Source organism: Coregonus clupeaformis, chromosome 20 (genome assembly GCF_020615455.1).
Source record: "Coregonus clupeaformis isolate EN_2021a chromosome 20, ASM2061545v1, whole genome shotgun sequence".
NCBI lineage: Eukaryota > Metazoa > Chordata > Actinopteri > Salmoniformes > Salmonidae > Coregonus > Coregonus clupeaformis.
Genome location: NC_059211.1, coordinates 44,790,701 through 44,806,984, shown reverse-complemented (window position 1 = coordinate 44,806,984; position 16,284 = coordinate 44,790,701). Strand labels below are relative to the sequence as shown.

At 45.8% G+C, this 16,284-nt stretch overlaps 1 protein-coding gene across 4 annotated transcripts; it reads left to right on the top strand.

Moving 5' to 3' along the window:
• Positions 1 to 16: 16 nt before the first annotated feature.
• Positions 17 to 16,181, top strand: LOC121533488 (MPN domain-containing protein). Of its 4 annotated transcripts, none has more exons than XM_041839466.2 (14): positions 17 to 156; positions 336 to 814; positions 2,098 to 2,300; positions 4,168 to 4,389; positions 6,724 to 6,835; positions 6,952 to 7,033; positions 7,123 to 7,219; positions 7,336 to 7,408; positions 7,540 to 7,616; positions 7,739 to 7,907; positions 8,034 to 8,104; positions 8,203 to 8,292; positions 15,201 to 15,293; positions 15,582 to 16,181. In XM_041839466.2, exons 2-14 carry the CDS (start codon positions 811 to 813, stop codon positions 15,666 to 15,668), a joined length of 1,380 nt encoding a protein of 459 aa, XP_041695400.1. In that variant the 5' UTR covers positions 17 to 156; positions 336 to 810; the 3' UTR covers positions 15,669 to 16,181. The 4 variants fall into 4 exon arrangements, with proteins under 4 accessions (XP_041695400.1, XP_041695399.1, XP_041695402.1 ...); XM_041839465.2 differs by having other exon boundaries at positions 148 to 228; XM_041839468.2 differs by having other exon boundaries at positions 152 to 217.
• Positions 16,182 to 16,284: the final 103 nt, after the last annotated feature.

Genomic DNA, 16,284 nt, shown 5'->3' with positions numbered 1-16,284 from the left:
GGCTACAAGCTGGCGAGCTCTATTGTCACGGTGAAGGTTTACTTGTAGGTGGAGGTTTGCTGCCCCCCACCGGATTTGTTTCGTTAATTTGCTCCTTTTCTAGATAGAGGAACCTCGCAAAGGAGGAAAGAGACCAGGGGGAGCGTTGAACTGACTGTAAGAGGAGGAGATTCTCTAGTGGCTAAATATAGGGGAATTGAGGGCTAGGGATGATTAGGTTTGGACAAGGTTAACTTATTTTACATAGATTTGATTGTAAATGTCTCTTTGGCTACTTGTGGAACGTGTTTATAAATGCCAGAAATTAAATGTTTTTATTATTTTCTCTTCGCTAGAATCATCGAATGGACTGACTGGCCACGTACATAGCGGCTGTCTCAAAGCACCGAGCGACACTATCTTTCCGGAAGCAGGAATTTGTAAACTGATGATCTAATTCTACCATGTAATTACTAATTTATAGATACATATACATTTTTACTATATCAATGTCCGATATCGAGTGGACATTGCATAGTAGTAGCCGATGAGACATAGGATCAAAGAAACATCGCTTTTGTTTACGGGGAGAGTGACAAGGACGGGAGTGAGAGAAAGAAAGGGGAGGGGAATTGACATTAAAGCAACACAACAAGGAAACCACACTGCAGATACAGACGCCTTCATTTTATGTTTTTGAATAATAGCTCGCCAGCCAGTTTGGCGAATTGTGTTTATTGAACATATTCTGTGCATTGCTCTAAAGTGCCCCGAAAAGAAAACCTCTTGGCGGAGTTGGAAATAAAGCCGCTCTCCGACGCTTTCAGAGAAATGGGTGAGAATGATAAAATAGTGATTTTAATTATAATACTCGGTGAAATTAATCTCGAGCAGCAGGCCTCGTGTTGCGGAGAAATGCAGAATAACCAATGGCCAGAAAACAACAACAAAGCGCATACATATTTAATCTAATTTTAATAGTGGTAATTAATAAAATAGCAAATGAGATTCAATCAGTAGGCTATCATTTTGTCCCTATGGAATTCCTTCTGCGTTTTTGGTTTCTTACTAACCATACAAAAGGACGGTGTCTCACAAAGGCCCCAACGTTAATTAGGGCTACCACAATTATCACAAGTGGCAACTAATTAGCTATGTCAAACAGCTCTAAATATAACATGTCCTACAGATTATTACTACATTTTAACTGTGACAGGGATTTATGTGGGTCAGTGGGTGACTTCTTGACCTCAGATGTCATGACCCCTTTATTTGTATTTGTATTTATTAAGGGTCCCCATTAGCTGCTGCCAAGGCAGCAGCAACTCTTCCTGGGGTCCAGCAACATTAAGGCAGTTATATACAATTTAAAATATTACATGACATTACATTTCATAACACTTTTCACAACACATTGTGTTCCCTCAGTCCACTACTCTACTACCACATATCTACACTACAATATCCATGTGTACGTGCGTAGAGTGCATGTCTTATCATGTGTATGTGTAAGCGTGTGTCTCTTCACAGTCCCCGCTGTTCCATAAGGTGTATTTTTATCAGTTACCTGATGTGGAATAGAGTTCCATGTAGCCATGGCTCTACGTAGTACTGTGCGCCTCTCCATAGTCTGTTCTTGACTTGGGGATTGTGAAAAGACCTCTGGTGGCATGTCTTGTGGGGTATGCATGGGTGTCCGAGCTGTGTGCTTGTATTTAAACAGACACCTCAGTGCATTCAGCATCTCAACACTTCTTACAAAAGCAAGTAGTGATGAAGTCAATCTGTCCTCCACCTTGAGCCATGAGAGATTTACATGTATATTATTAATGTTAGCTCTCCATGTACATTTAAGGGCCAGCCATGCTGCTCTGTTCTGAGCAAGTTTAGAGGGAATTGTTTGTTGGACTCAAGGATATAATATCTTATTTTGGATTAATGACCATCTTTGGTTCCTCATTTCATGTCAAGGTCATGGCACCTTATCATGTTTTCATTTGGACATGTTTTTGTTACATTGTAATAAGAGTGGTTCCTCTCTCTAAGAGCTCACCTTTCTATTGTATACATGGCCTACAAATGCATCATACATAACATTTAATGTGTGTGTGTTTTCAGGCTCTGAGCCACCCTTGTCTCCACAGGTGGTGGAGGAGGGAGGAGAGGAAGAGGAGGAGGAGCTGAGTGGAGGAGAGGAGTCTGATCTAAGGACCCCTTCAGGGCGTGGCTCCCTGCTGACTAGGCGAGGCATCACCCTGAGAGTGCTGCTGAAGGACGGCCTGGTTGAGCCTGGGGACGGAGTGCTGTCCATACACTACCTGGTAAAAATATAGTAGATGTCTATACATTACCTGGTAATAAGATAATAGTATACAGTGAGAGGAAAAAAGTATTTGATCCCCTGCTGATTTTGTATGTTTGCCCACTGACAAAGAAATAATCAGTCTATAATTTTAATGGTAGGTTTATTTGAACAGTGAGAGACAGAATAACAACAAAAACATCCAGAAAAACGCATGTCAAAAATGTTATAAATTGATTTGCATTTTAATGAGGGAAATAAGTATTTGACCCCTCTGCAAAACATGACTTAGCACTTGGTGGCAAAACCCTTGTTGGCAATCACAGAGGTCAGGCGATTTCTGGCTCCCAGGTGTCTTTTATACAGGTAACGAGCTGAGATTAGGAGCACACTCTTAAAGGGAGTGCTCCTAATCTCAGTTTGTTACCTGTATAAAAGACACCTGTCCATAGAAGCAATCAGATTCCGAACTCTCCACCATGGCCAAGACCAAAGAGCTCTCCAAGGATGTCAGGGACAAGATTGTAGACCTACACAAGGCTGGAATGGGCTACAAGACCATCGCCAAGCAGCTTGGTGTGAAGGTGACAACAGTTGGTGCGATTATTCGCAAATGGAAGAAACACAAAAGACCTGTCAATCTCCCTCGGCCTGGGGCTCCATGCAAGATCTCACCTCGTGGAGTTGCAATGATCATGAGAACGGTGAGGAATCAGCCCAGAACTACACGGGAGGATCTTGTCAATGATCTCAAGGCAGCTGGGACCATAGTCACCAAGAAAACAATTGGTAACACACTACGCCATGAAGGACTGAAATCCTGCAGCGCCCGCAAGGTCCCCCTGCTCAAGAAAGCACATATACATGCCCGTCTGAAGTTTGCCAATGAACATCTGAATGATTCAGAGGAGAACTGGGTGAAAGTGTTGTGGTCAGATGAGACCAAAATTGAGCTCTTTGGCATCAACTCAACTCGCCGTGTTTGGAGGAGGAGGAATGCTGCCTATGACCCCAAGAACACCATCCCCACCATCAAACATGGAGGTGGAAACATTATGCTTTGGGGGTGTTTTTTTTCTGCCAAGGGGACAGGACAACTTCACCGCATCAAAGGGATGATGGACGGGGCCATGTACCGTCAAATCTTGGGTGAGAACCTTCTTCCCTCAGCCAGGGCATTGAAAATGGGTTGTGGATGGGTATTCCAGCATAACAATGACCCAAAACACACGGCCAAGGCAACAAAGGAGTGGCTCAAGAAGAAGCACATTAAGGTCCTGGAGTGGCCTAGCCAGTCTCCAGACCTTAATCCCATAGAAAATCTGTGGAGGGAGCTGAAGGTTCGAGTTGCCAAATGTCAGCCTCGAAACCTTAATGACTTGGAGAAGATCTGCAAAGAGTGGGACAAAATCCCTCCTGAGATGTGTGCAAACCTGGTGGCCAACTACAAAAAACGCCTGACCTCTGTGATTGCCAACAAGGGTTTTGCCACCAAGTGCTAAGTCATGTTTTGCAGAGGGGTCAAATACTTATTTCCCTCATTAAAATGCAAATCAATTTCTAACATTTTTTACATGAGTTTTTCTGGATTTTTTTGTTGTTATTCTGTCTCTCACTGTTCAAATAAACCTACCATTAAAATTATAGACTGATAATTTCTTTGTCAGTGGGCAAACGTACAAAATCAACAGGGGATCAAATACTTTTTTCCCTCACTGTATATTTATACACTTTCTGGTAATAACAGATTAATGTACACTACCTGAAAATACATGTTCATACACTATCTGGTAATAATGTTTATTACAAACACTACATATGTTATAAGCCTTTGTAAGCCAAATTGCATCCGTTTCTACCTGTTCTCTCCCCCTCTCTCTCCCCAGGGTAAGAAGTTTGTAGGCGACCTGTTGAATGATGGGAAGATCCGCTGGGTGGAGACAGGGCAGATCTTCAACTCTCCCAGTGCCTGGGCCACACACTGCAAGCGCCTGGTCAACCCTGCCAAGAAGTCAGGCTGTGGATGGGCCTCGGTGCGCTACCGGGGCCAGAAACTAGTGCAGTACAAGACCAGCTGGCTGCACAAGTACCAGCCCAGCGCAGACATGGTGAGAAGGAGTGAGAGATGGATGGTGGTGAGAAGGAGGAAAAGAGGGGTAGTAATAATAATAATATAATAATAATATGCCATTTACATTTACATTACATTTTAGTCATTTAGCAGACGCTCTTATCCAGAGCGACTTACAGGAGCAATTAGGGTTAAGTGCCTTGCTCAAGGGCACATTAACGTCATTTAGCAGACGCTCTTAGCCAGAGCGACTCACAAATTGGTGCGTTCACCCTATAGCCAGTGGGATAACCACTTTACAATTTGGGGGGGGGGTTAGAAGGAATACTTTATCCTATCCCAGGTATTCCTTAAAGAGGTGGGGTTTCAAATGTCTCCGGAAGGTGGTGAGTGACTCCGCTGTCCTGGCGTCGTGAGGGAGCTTGTTCCACCATTGGGGTGCCAGAGCAGCGAACAGTTTTGACTGGGCTGAGCGGGAGCTATGCTTCCGCAGAGGAAGGGGAGCCAGCAGGCCAGAGGTGGATGAACGCAATGCCCTCGTTTGGGTGTAGGGACTGATCAGAGCCTGAAGGTACAGAGGTGCCGTTCCCCTCACTGCTCCATAGGCAAGCACCATGGTCTTGTAGCGGATGCGAGCTTCAACTGGAAGCCAGTGGAGTGTGCGGAGGAGGGGGGTGACGTGAGAGAACTTGGGAAGGTTGAACACCAGACGGGCTGCGGCATTCTGGATGAGTTGTAGGGGTTTAATGGCACAGGCAGGGAGGCCAGCCAACAGCGAGTTGCAGTAGTCCAGACGGGAGATGACAAGTGCCTGGACCAGGACCTGCGCCGCTTCCTGTGTAAGGCAGGGTCGCACTCTCCGAATGTTGTAGAGCATGAACCTGCAGGAGCGGGTCACCGCCTTGATGTTGGCGGAGAACGACAGGGTGTTGTCCAGGGTCACGCCTAGGCTCTTCGCACTCTGGGAGGAGGACACAGCGGAGTTGTCAACCGTGATGGCGAGATCATGGAACGGGCAGTCCTTCCCCGGGAGGAAGAGCAGCTCCGTCTTGCCAGGGTTCAGCTTGAGGTGGTGATCCGTCATCCATACTGATATGTCTGCCAGACATGCAGAGATGCGATTCGCCACCTGGTTATCAGAAGGGGGAAAGGAGAAGATTAGTTGTGTATCGTCAGCGTAGCAATGATAGGAAAGGCCATGTGAGGATATGACAGAGCCAAGTGACTTGGTGTATAGGGAGAAAAGGAGAGGGCCTAGAACCGAGCCCTGGGGGACACCAGTGGTGAGAGCACGTGGTGCGGAGACAGCTTCCCGCCACGCCACTTGGTAGGAGCGACCGGTCAGGTAGGACGCAATCCAGGAGTGAGCCGCGCCGGAGATGCCCAGCTCGGAGAGGGTGGAGAGGAGGATCTGATGGTTCACAGTATCAAAGGCAGCAGACAGGTCTAGAAGGACAAGAGCAGAGGAGAGAGAGTTAGCTTTAGCAGTGCGGAGAGTCTCCGTGACACAGAGAAGAGCAGTCTCAGTTGAATGACCAGTCCTGAAACCTGATTGGTTTGGATCAAGAAGGTCATTCTGAGAGAGATAGCAAGAGAGTTGGCTAAAGACGGCACGCTCAATAGTTTTGGAAAGAAAAGAAAGAAGGGATACTGGTCTGTAGTTGTTGACATCAGTGGGGTCGAGTGTTGGTTTTTTTGAGAAGGGGAGCAACTCTCGCTCTCTTGAAGACGGAAGGGACATGGCCAGCGGTCAAGGATGAGTTGATCAGCGAGGTGAGGTAGGGGAGAAGGTCACCGGAGATGGTCTGGAGAAGGGAGGAGGGGATGGGGTCAAGCGGGCAGGTTGTTGGGCGGCCTGCAGTCACAAGTCGCAGGATTTTATCTGGAGAGAGAGGGGAGAAAGAAGTCAAAGCATAGGGTAGGGCAGTGTGAGCAGGACCAGCAGTGTCATTAGACTTAACAAACGAGGATCGGATGTCGTCAACCTTCTTTTCAAAGTGGTTGACGAAGTCATCCACAGAGAGAGAGAAGGGGGAGGATTCAGGAGGGAGGAAAATGTGGCAAAGAGCTTCCTAGGGTTATCCAAAGCGACTTACAGTCATGCGTGCATACATTTTTGTGTATGGGTGGTCCCGGGGATCGAACCCACTACCTTGGCGTTACAAGCGCCGTGCTCTACCAGCTTGTAACGCCAAGAGGGGTAGTAAAAGAGGGGTAGTAAAAGGAAGCAATGGAGGTTTGTTGATATGGAAACTAAAAGCTCTTGAGGGAAATAAGGGGATGCTGAAAGAAGGAGATTGGGAGAACTGCTGTAGAACACTGTTAGTATGAATACTGGCATCTCACACCCTCCCTCTTCCTGTGACGTCAGAGCCTGGTAAGCGAGGGAGAAGATGATGAGATGGGTGATGAGGAGGAGGAAGAGGGGAAGACGGCAGTGCTGACAGATGACAAGAACAGGAAGAACAAACCTGAGCTGCATGGTGAGATATTAAATCCATCAAGAATCTGGAGAAATGGCATTATGTAATTTGAACTATGTATGGTAGAGAGTGATATGGGAAAGGGATAGATGTATCTAATGTGTTTTCTCTTACAGATATCAGCCTTGTGCCCAGGAGAGGAGACAGAGAGCGAATCCCTGTCAGATACTGCACTCTGGGTACCAGGGATGCTGCAAGGTATAATTGTGCTCGTGCCAGCCTATGTCTCTATATAATGCATATAAGTAAGCTTCAACACTAATCAAACACATACTGTATATCGACAGGGATCCACACACGTTGGTGGAGTTATCTGCTTTCTCAGCCATCAACAGGTTCCAGCCTTTCAATGTTGCTGTATCCAGCAACGTGCTGCTTCTTATGGTAAGCATGAGTCATACAGTGGTAGTAAGAGAGGAAATGTACAACCGGGGTGTAGGCTACAGTTTGAATCTGTTTTATTATGGGAAAGTGACAAAAGTGTGATTGTGTGCCCTCAGGATTTCCACTGTCACCTGACCACCAGTGAGGTGGTGGGCTACCTCGGAGGACGATGGGACACTAACACACAACGTGAGTATTTCCTACAAAAGCAGAGACAGTGAGCAAACAGGACATTGCACTTCCCCTCTGACATTACAGTAACGATCTTCAACATGTATGATGTTCATGGCCTTGTCTGTTGTGCCCTTTGCTGCTTGCAGTTCTGACAGTTTTAAGAGCATTTCCCTGTCGTACACGATTGGCAGATAGAGATTCGGCCTCTGCTGTTGAAGAAGAGGTAAGCCCTAGCAACACTGCTAATATCAGGATATGCTCAACATACGTCAATTCCATAGTATGAGTATGATACAATCATACATGTTTGTGTGAAATACAAATAGTCTCTTCTTCCAATTACAGATATGCCAGAATCTGTTCATGCGAGGGCTGTCATTGGTGGGCTGGTACCACAGTCACCCTCGGGGCCCCGCCCTGCCGTCCCTGCAGGACATTGACTCCCAGATGGACCACCAGCTGAGGCTCCAGGGGAGCAGCAACGGCTTCCAGCCCTGCCTGGGCATCATCTGTGGTCTGTACTGGGCTTGGACACGGGGCCTGGAGCTCTTGCAATCAGTTGGCACCAACGGTAGAAAACGCTTTCAAATGAAAATAACCAGACATTGAACTAATATTCCAATGTGTCCCTGATTTTTAGGCCCCTATTACCATGGGAACCAGGGTGTGGCATCCACTATAACGCCGTTCTGGGTAGTGCCACCCCCTGAGGTGAGTGCAGTGGTAGTACATGCCTTAATGAATAAGAACATATTCCTCTAAGACAAGGTAAACCTCTATAACACTTATCACCATTCTTCCATCCACAGCAAAGGCCCAATGACTATGGCATCCCTGTGGCGGTGGAGGTGACCTATGTACAAGATAACTTCCTAACCAGTGATGTCCTGAATGAGATGGTACTGTTCGCAAACTAAACTGAACAAAAATATATACACAACATGCAATAATTTCAACGGTTTTACTGAGTTACAGTTGATATAAGGAAATCAGTCAATTGCAATAAATTAATTAGGCCCTAATCTATGGATTTCAAATGACTGGGCAGGGGCGCAGCCATGGGTGGGAATGGGAGGGCATTGACCTACCCACTGGGGAGTAAGGCCCAGCCAATCAAAATGAGTTCTTCCCCACGAAAGGGCTTTATTACAGAAATAAATACTCGGGTGACTGTTCTCAGGCGATCCCGCAGGTGAAGAAGCCGGATGTGGAGGTCCTGGGCTGGCGTGTTCAAATCAAATAATATTTTATTTGTCACATGCGCCGAATACAACAGGTGTAGACCTTACAGTGAAATGCTTACTTACAAGCCCTTAACTAACAATGCAGTTTTACGAAAGAATACCAAAAAAAATCACAAAAAATACAATATAAAATAATAAGAAATAAAAGTAACAAATAATTAAAGAGCAGCAGTAAAAATACCAATAGCGAGGCTATATACAGGGGGCACCGGTTAGTCGAGGTAATTGGGGTAATATGTACATTATTAAAGTTATTAAAAGTGACTATGCATAGATAATAAACAGAGAGTAGCAGCAGTGTAAAAGAGGGGTGGGGGTTGATGCTGTTGGCCTGTTGATTCTGGTCAGTCCACAGGATTGACTTGTTTGAGGGCACCACATGACTTACTTTCTTTGTTTTTGTTTTCCGTGGGTGGTCAGGTAATTTCTCTGAATCTGCTTTCAGGAGGTCATACAGACAGCTGGCCCTCCTAGAAAAGTATTTGATGTACTGTCTGTAGTAAGTGAGCAAACCAAGCATTTTTCTGAGCTGGCCCACAGTCTCTGGTCTGATTTCTTTCAATGCTCTTACGGCTTCAAAATCGGCTGGGTCAACTCTGCTGCCCTCTGCAGATACTATTCTGCCCAAATAACGGACCTGGGGTTTAAAGAGATCACACTTACTTGGCTTGAGTTTGATGCCATACTCTCTGAGACGCTGCAAAACATTTCGCACATCATTCACATGGCTGTCGAAAGTTTTACTGAAAACTAGCGTGTCGTCCAGATAAGGAATGCAGATGTTATCCCGGAGCCCTTCCAAACATTCCTCCATACAACGCTGAAAAGCTGCAGGAGCGTTCATGAGGCCGAATGGCATACGTATCCACTCATAGAGTTCCCACGGGGTCACAAATGCTGTCAGTGATCTGCTTTCTTTAGAGATGAAACCCTGGTGATACGCTTTTCCTTGATCTAAGAGGGAGAACCAGGAATGACCACCTAAACTGTCCATGATGTCCTGGACCCGAGGGATGGGCTGGCGGTCGGGATGTGTCTTTCTGTTCAAGTCTCTGTAATCTATACACAACCGGAGGGTCTCGTCCTTCTTTCTAACGCACACGACAGGCGAAGAATATGAAGAGTTTGACTTCCTAACCCAGCCCTGGGCTATGAGGTCATGAAGGTAACCCTTCATCTCCTGATACAGTAGCCTGGGCACTGACATGTATGTGCGCTTGACTGGTTCAGAGTCCTTTAGAGAAATAGTCATTTTCAATCGTTCAATGCAGCCAATGTCATTGTCTGATCTGGAGAAGGAGTGACACTCTTCTCTAAGCATTTGCCTAACAACCTCTCTCTGCTCTTCGGTTAGGTGACTTAAACCTACTGGTGGATCCCACTGTTCAGTAGCAGTACATGGGGTTCGAACGCTGGTGTGATTCACTGTGTCTGGGGTGACAGCTTTTTCACAGACTTGGGCAGGTAACACAGTCATAATGGTTTGTACTGTACTGATTATTGTGCGTCCTAGCAGGGCAATGTCGTGGTCAGTGGGGTTAGAGACATCAAGCATGATAACTGGAAAAACACCTTTCCTGACTCTTACTAGTGTGTCAAAGAACTCAAGTTCATCTGGCCACTGCGGGTTCAGGTCTGGCTGGAAAAGCATTGTCATGTCCTCTTTGAAAGGCTGGGAAGCTACACGGCACTCAATCTGAATGCTACTGTGTTTTGGTACAGCAACCTTCTCTTTCTTGGTTTTCACTGCGTATTCATCTGTCTGTTCTGCGCTAACAGCTTTTATAAAAGCTCTCACCTTGTTTCTTTTGAGGCTTGGGAAAGCTTTTTTCACTGTACTGTACCGTTGAGTCTTTTCGGTCATTGTCAGGATGTGCTCAATAACATTGAAACCTATGATGGGATGAGATAGGTGACAGCCTTTCATTACCAGCACTGGGATGATCAGTTCCTTTGTTTGGTCAGTTTCAGAGGCTAGCCGAAAAGTTGTTTCAATCCATCCCAGGTACGGCATTTCAGTCCCATTTGCTGCCGTCAATCTTAGATCATCAGGTGAGTCCAGAATTTCTGAAACATCCCTCAGCCTTGCGTTTGGGAGAGATTCCTCTTTCCATCGTTCATCAATGACCGATACCTGAGAGCCTGTGTCCCATAGGGCTTGGAGGTGGTGGCGATTCAGGTGACACTCAACAAGGCACTGTCTGCCGACTAGCGAGGTGACCTTATGGGGGTGGCAAACTTGAGCTAGGGATGGTAAAGAGTGGGCATTTTCCTCTGTACAGGAAAGCTTTTCACTGGTAGAGTCAATTTTCAGGTGAGTGCATTTTTCCTTATGTTTAGTCCAATGTTGGTTTTGACATCCTTTGGAACAGTACAGTGTCTCTTTACATAATGAACATTGTTTCAGGTTCTCAAATGAATCTTCTCTGGCACAATTTGCACATTTCCGGGTCTTTTTGGTAGCTACGGTTAACACTCGTCCCTCAGCGGTAACTCTTCCCCGTTTAAAAGGGGCCTCTTTTGATGGTCTGACTCCCCGGATTTTACATCCAGCTTGAAAATGTTCTCCACTCCCACATCGGAAGCAGTGTGTGCAGCGTGCATCTGTTCTGGCCTGCTGGCAGACAAAACACCTCCTTGGAGCTTGAGCAGAGTATACAGTATATCGGTTGGTATACAGGTTAGGTGCATATTGATGCTGCACAGGGTCAGGTGCTTGGGGCTGACTGTAGTTGCTGTAATACTGCTGCTGGGAAACCGGTGGCTGGGGGTCCCTATCTGGCCTCCTAACTGGAGGTGGGGCATAGGCGTAAGGCGGTGACTGAAACATAGGCTCCTGTAATGTCTCCTTAATCTGAGCAATCTCTGCACTGAGACCTTTTAGGGAAGCTACACCTGTCTTAAGTTCAGCTAACTCTGTTAACAGTTCTGCGGGTATCTTAGCTTTTGCTTCCTTCACAGGACACTTTGCAGATGGCGTATCTTGTAACTGGACTACACTTACAGTTGTAGCAGGCTGTGGGGCATTAAACTGCTTTTTGTTTCGTCTTTCTATCTCATTAGCACAAGCAATGTTAAGCTTCTCTAGCAAAACCTCATCTGATGTTTCCCTATCTAGCAGGAGAGGCTGCATGTCTATCCTGATACTGTCACTCTGGAGACCTGTAAGGGTCATACTTAAGCCCTGATTCTGACTCCTGGGACGCAAATAGTACTTTCTGCGTCAAATCTAAGACGCGCATCAGGAAGCTTTGAAGGGTCTCCTTGCTATGCTGTGCTTCTGAAGCTAGCTGTTTGTATAGCTCTGTTGCATTCTTCTCTTGGAAGTGGGAACGCAGGATGCATCTAAGTGTAGGAAGAGTTAGCTGGGGTTTACCTTCCAAGTAGTTGCGTAGCTGTGAGCCTGGAGAAATAGCCCTGATTACTGCGTCTACTATTTCTACCTCAGGATAGCCTCTGTTAAATCCATTCTCAATCTGATGGGCAAGGCTGGAAAAAGTAAGTTTATCTTTCTGGCCCGATTCACCTATCTGACCAGACATTTTTAACTCTTTGCGCCAGTATGAGCCGGGCTGTGCACTGGGTGAGAGCTACATGCTCCCCTGAAGATGGGCAGGGGGTTGGGGTTGGGGCTGGCGCAGACAATCACTGGCTTTGGCTGCAGTACTCTGCTCAGTTCCCACCCCTTGTTGTGGGGTTACAGTTCTCAGTTCCTCTATTCTGTGATGTGTTCCGGCTGTTTCAATATCATGGTCAGTTTGCCCTGTTTTGTTATCTAGGCCACTGATCATCTCTGTCATTTTGTCTTTAAGTAGCAACAATTCCGACATGCCGCCATCTTCTAACTCTGCAACTTCCTCTCTTTCAAGGAACATCATAATGTGAGTCATCAATGATATACGGGATTTGTCTTGAACATCTCTTCTCTGTTCGCCTGTGATGTCAAGGAAATCACATATGTCTAGTAACTTGTCTTTAGTCAGGGTGTGCAATTCTCCTACTACCTCTTCCTGTAGTTCTTCCAAGGCGGTTGTCATGTTGACAGGACAGGAGGGACTTTTACTGTGCAGTAGTTGACTCTGAATTACTGTCTCTGATGGTCTCACAATGGCCTCAGTTGACACGTACTTAACCACCAACTTCCAGCTCCCCTCGAACAGCAACACTTTCCTCACTGCAGCCTGGCTGGGTTGTTATGTGGGGATTTAGCTGGCTCGGAATTCAGCGACCAGGATGTGGAAACTGGACATCTGAGCAGCAATCTAAGCGGAGCATCCAAAATGTTACGCCCCTGAAAAAGGGGAGAAATAATCACGAGAGTGATGCAGTTATGTTTCCTCACTGAGAACTTTAGTGTAATGAGGAAAAGACCACAATTTCCCTGGGAACTTGGGTGGAGACCAGAGCAATCGATCTCAGGCTCATAGATTAAGAGCATTTAGTAGATCACACTTTTACCCTTAAATTAGGCACCACAAAATAAAGTAATCAATATCACGTTTACACATTCCTTGTACAATTTTTACCCTTTGTACGCTTGACGGATTTGAACCTTTTAACACAATTATATGAATTTTATCAATCTCTATGAACTAGTACTGAATGCATGATCTTTTTAACCTTAGATATTTTAAGATCCTCACATACCATGAACTTACTGATACTATTTAGTGTATAACAGGCTATGAATACTTCCTTTAACCTGTCACATACGCACTACCCTCTGTAGTACCTTGCGGTCGGAGGCCGAGCAGTTGCCATACCAGGCAGTGATGCAACCAGTCAGGATGCTCTTGATGGTGCAGCTGTAGAACCTTTTCAGGATCTGAGGACCCATGCCAAATCTTTTCAGTCTCCATAGGGGGAATAGGTTTTGTCGTGCCCTCTTCACAACTGTCTTGGTGTGCTTGGACCATGTTAGTTTGTTGGTGATGTGGACACCAAGGAACTTGAAGCTCTCAACCTGCTCCACTACAGCCCCGTCGATGAGAATGGGGGCGTGCTCGGTCCTCTTCTTTTTCCTGTACTCCACAATCATCTCCTTTGTCTTGATCACGTTGAGGGAGAGGTTGTTGTCCTGGCACCACACGGCCAGGTCTCTGACCTCCTCCCTATAGGCTGTCTCGTCGTTGTCGGTGATCAGGCCTACCACTGTTGTGTCATTGGCAAACTTAATGATGGTGTTGGAGTCGTGCCTGGTCATGCAGTCATGAGTGAACAGAGAGTACAGGAGGGGACTGAGCACGCACCCCTGAGGGAACCCCGTGTTGAGGATCAGCGTGGCGGATGTGTTGTTACCTACCCTTACCACCTGGGGGCGGCCCGTCAGGAAGTTGTCGTATCGGGTGAATGGTGGCAATTATTGCTGTCAACAAAGAGTCCGCTTATGCTGCACAATGATTAGAGGCTTTTATTAATATCACAAGGTTACAGCATAAGTTACAGACCCGCGGTGTCTGGAGAACGGCGTCCCAGATTGCAATGGCCGTTCTGCCTTCTCCTTCGGTTTTCCCCCTACTTATAAACAATGCAAAAAGATGCTCCCTCTTCTGGCCAATCACCAGTCTCCCCTGTCTACAACACACTTCCTGTCTGTTGTATGTGACGTTACACTAAAACATTCCCTCTTGATACTAAAATCAACATTCTTTCAGTTCCACTTAAAAACATTTAACAACGTCATAATCTCAATACACGACAAAGTCCAGGATCAAGTTGCAGAGGGAGGTGTTTAGTCCCAGGGTCCTTAGCTTAGTGATGAACTTTGAGGGCACTATGGTGTTGAACGCTGAGCTGTAGTCAATAAATAGCATTATCACGTAGGTGTTCCTCTTGTCCAGATGGGAAACGGACTCATACGGGGAGAGGTTGAAAATGTCAGTGAAGACACTTGCCAGTTGGTCAGCGCATGCTCGGAGTACACGTCCTGGTAATCCGTCTGGCCCTGCGGCCTTGTGAATGTTGACCTGTTTAAAGGTCTTACTCACATCGGCTACGGAGAGCGTGATCACACATGGTCTGTGGTTGTGAGGCCGGTTGGACGTACTGCCAAATTCTATAAAACGACGTTGGAGGCGGTTTATGGTAGAGAAATGAACATTAAATTCTCTGGCAACATTCCTGCAGTCAGCATGCCAATTGCACGCTCCCTCAAAACATCTGTGGCATTGTTTTGTTACAAAACTGCACATTTTACAGTGGTCTTTTATTATCCCCAGCACAAGATGCACCTGTGTAATGATCATGCTGTTTAATCAGCTTCTTGATATGCCACACCTGTCAGGTGGATGGATTATCTTGGCGAAGGAGAAATGCTCACTAACATGGATGTAAACAAACTTGTGCACAACATTTGAGAGAAATAAGCTTTTTGTGCGTATGGAAAGTTTCTGGGATCTTTTATTTCAGCTCATGAAACATGGGACTAACACTTTACATGTTGCGTTTATATTTTTGTTCAGTATAGTTATAATCATAGTAACCATACCTATGCAAATAAATTCAATGGTAGGGCATCGTCTATTTTGTCACTGTTCTTACTGTGTTCAATTATTGTTCCACAGATGCTGCTGGTGGACTTCTACAGGGCAGCCCCTGACCTGGTGCAGTTCCATCAGTTCTGGTGTCCTGATACCACCATGATGGACAAAATCAAGGTCTGCTCACATAAGAACTCATTAACAACAGGAAACCGCATACCATCTCACTTTTTGGCATATCTTATTAAATTATTCTAATTCCTTATTATATGCTTTTTGGCCTTTCACTTACGGCCTGATGCTAACTTGTGATCCGTGCGCGTTATCCAAATTATCACACAAATCTCTCATTGACATCAATACAGTTGCGTGAAGTTTGAGTCATGCATATTATCTCCAGTTAGGATATGTCCTTCAGAGATTTCCTCCTCACCTGTTTGGTTTCTCTCTGTCTCTCTTCTTCAGGGCTCTCTGAGTGGCCATGCACCCAAAGACCAGGCCTATTCTCAGATCCTGGAGCATGTCTACAACCAACTCATCAATACACACTAAGCTGGAGGAGAAACGAGGTTGGGTGTATGCAATGGCTTCAAATGAAAATCTATATAGTTCACTACATTTGTAGGTCTCTATATAGGGAATAGGCTCTACACAGAGAATAGGTTGTCATTTCTGACCTTTGTCTGTGGCGCTTCAACTGCTGCCCTGACCTCAGACATACTGTAAGTGAATCTGCACTGTCCTGATGGAGATGGTGACTCCTGAGTCCAGAGGGCGAGTGTACTGCTCTCCATGGCCTTTTCTTACTGTGAGGTCTTTATCACTGACATTGTTTGTACAGTATGACATGATGTGCGTGCTGTGAATGTGTCCCCTAGCGTCTGCTGCCAGTGCTTGACGTCAGACTGTTACAGAAGTTGACATGGAAATAAGGATCTTCGTCTTCTCTATTACCTGTGGTGTATTTATCTAAACTGTGGTCTGTGACATGTGGAAGTACTAATATGAGAAGAATGCTTTGAACCTGCTGAATATCTAATACATTAAAAACACACACTGGAGCTACTTCTGTGTTTGTCTGTGTTGGTGCTTTGGAAAGAGCTACACTGCCACCTTTCGTCCCAACAACCTATTCAACATTACAAGCCAAAACACAAAACAAAGGTAA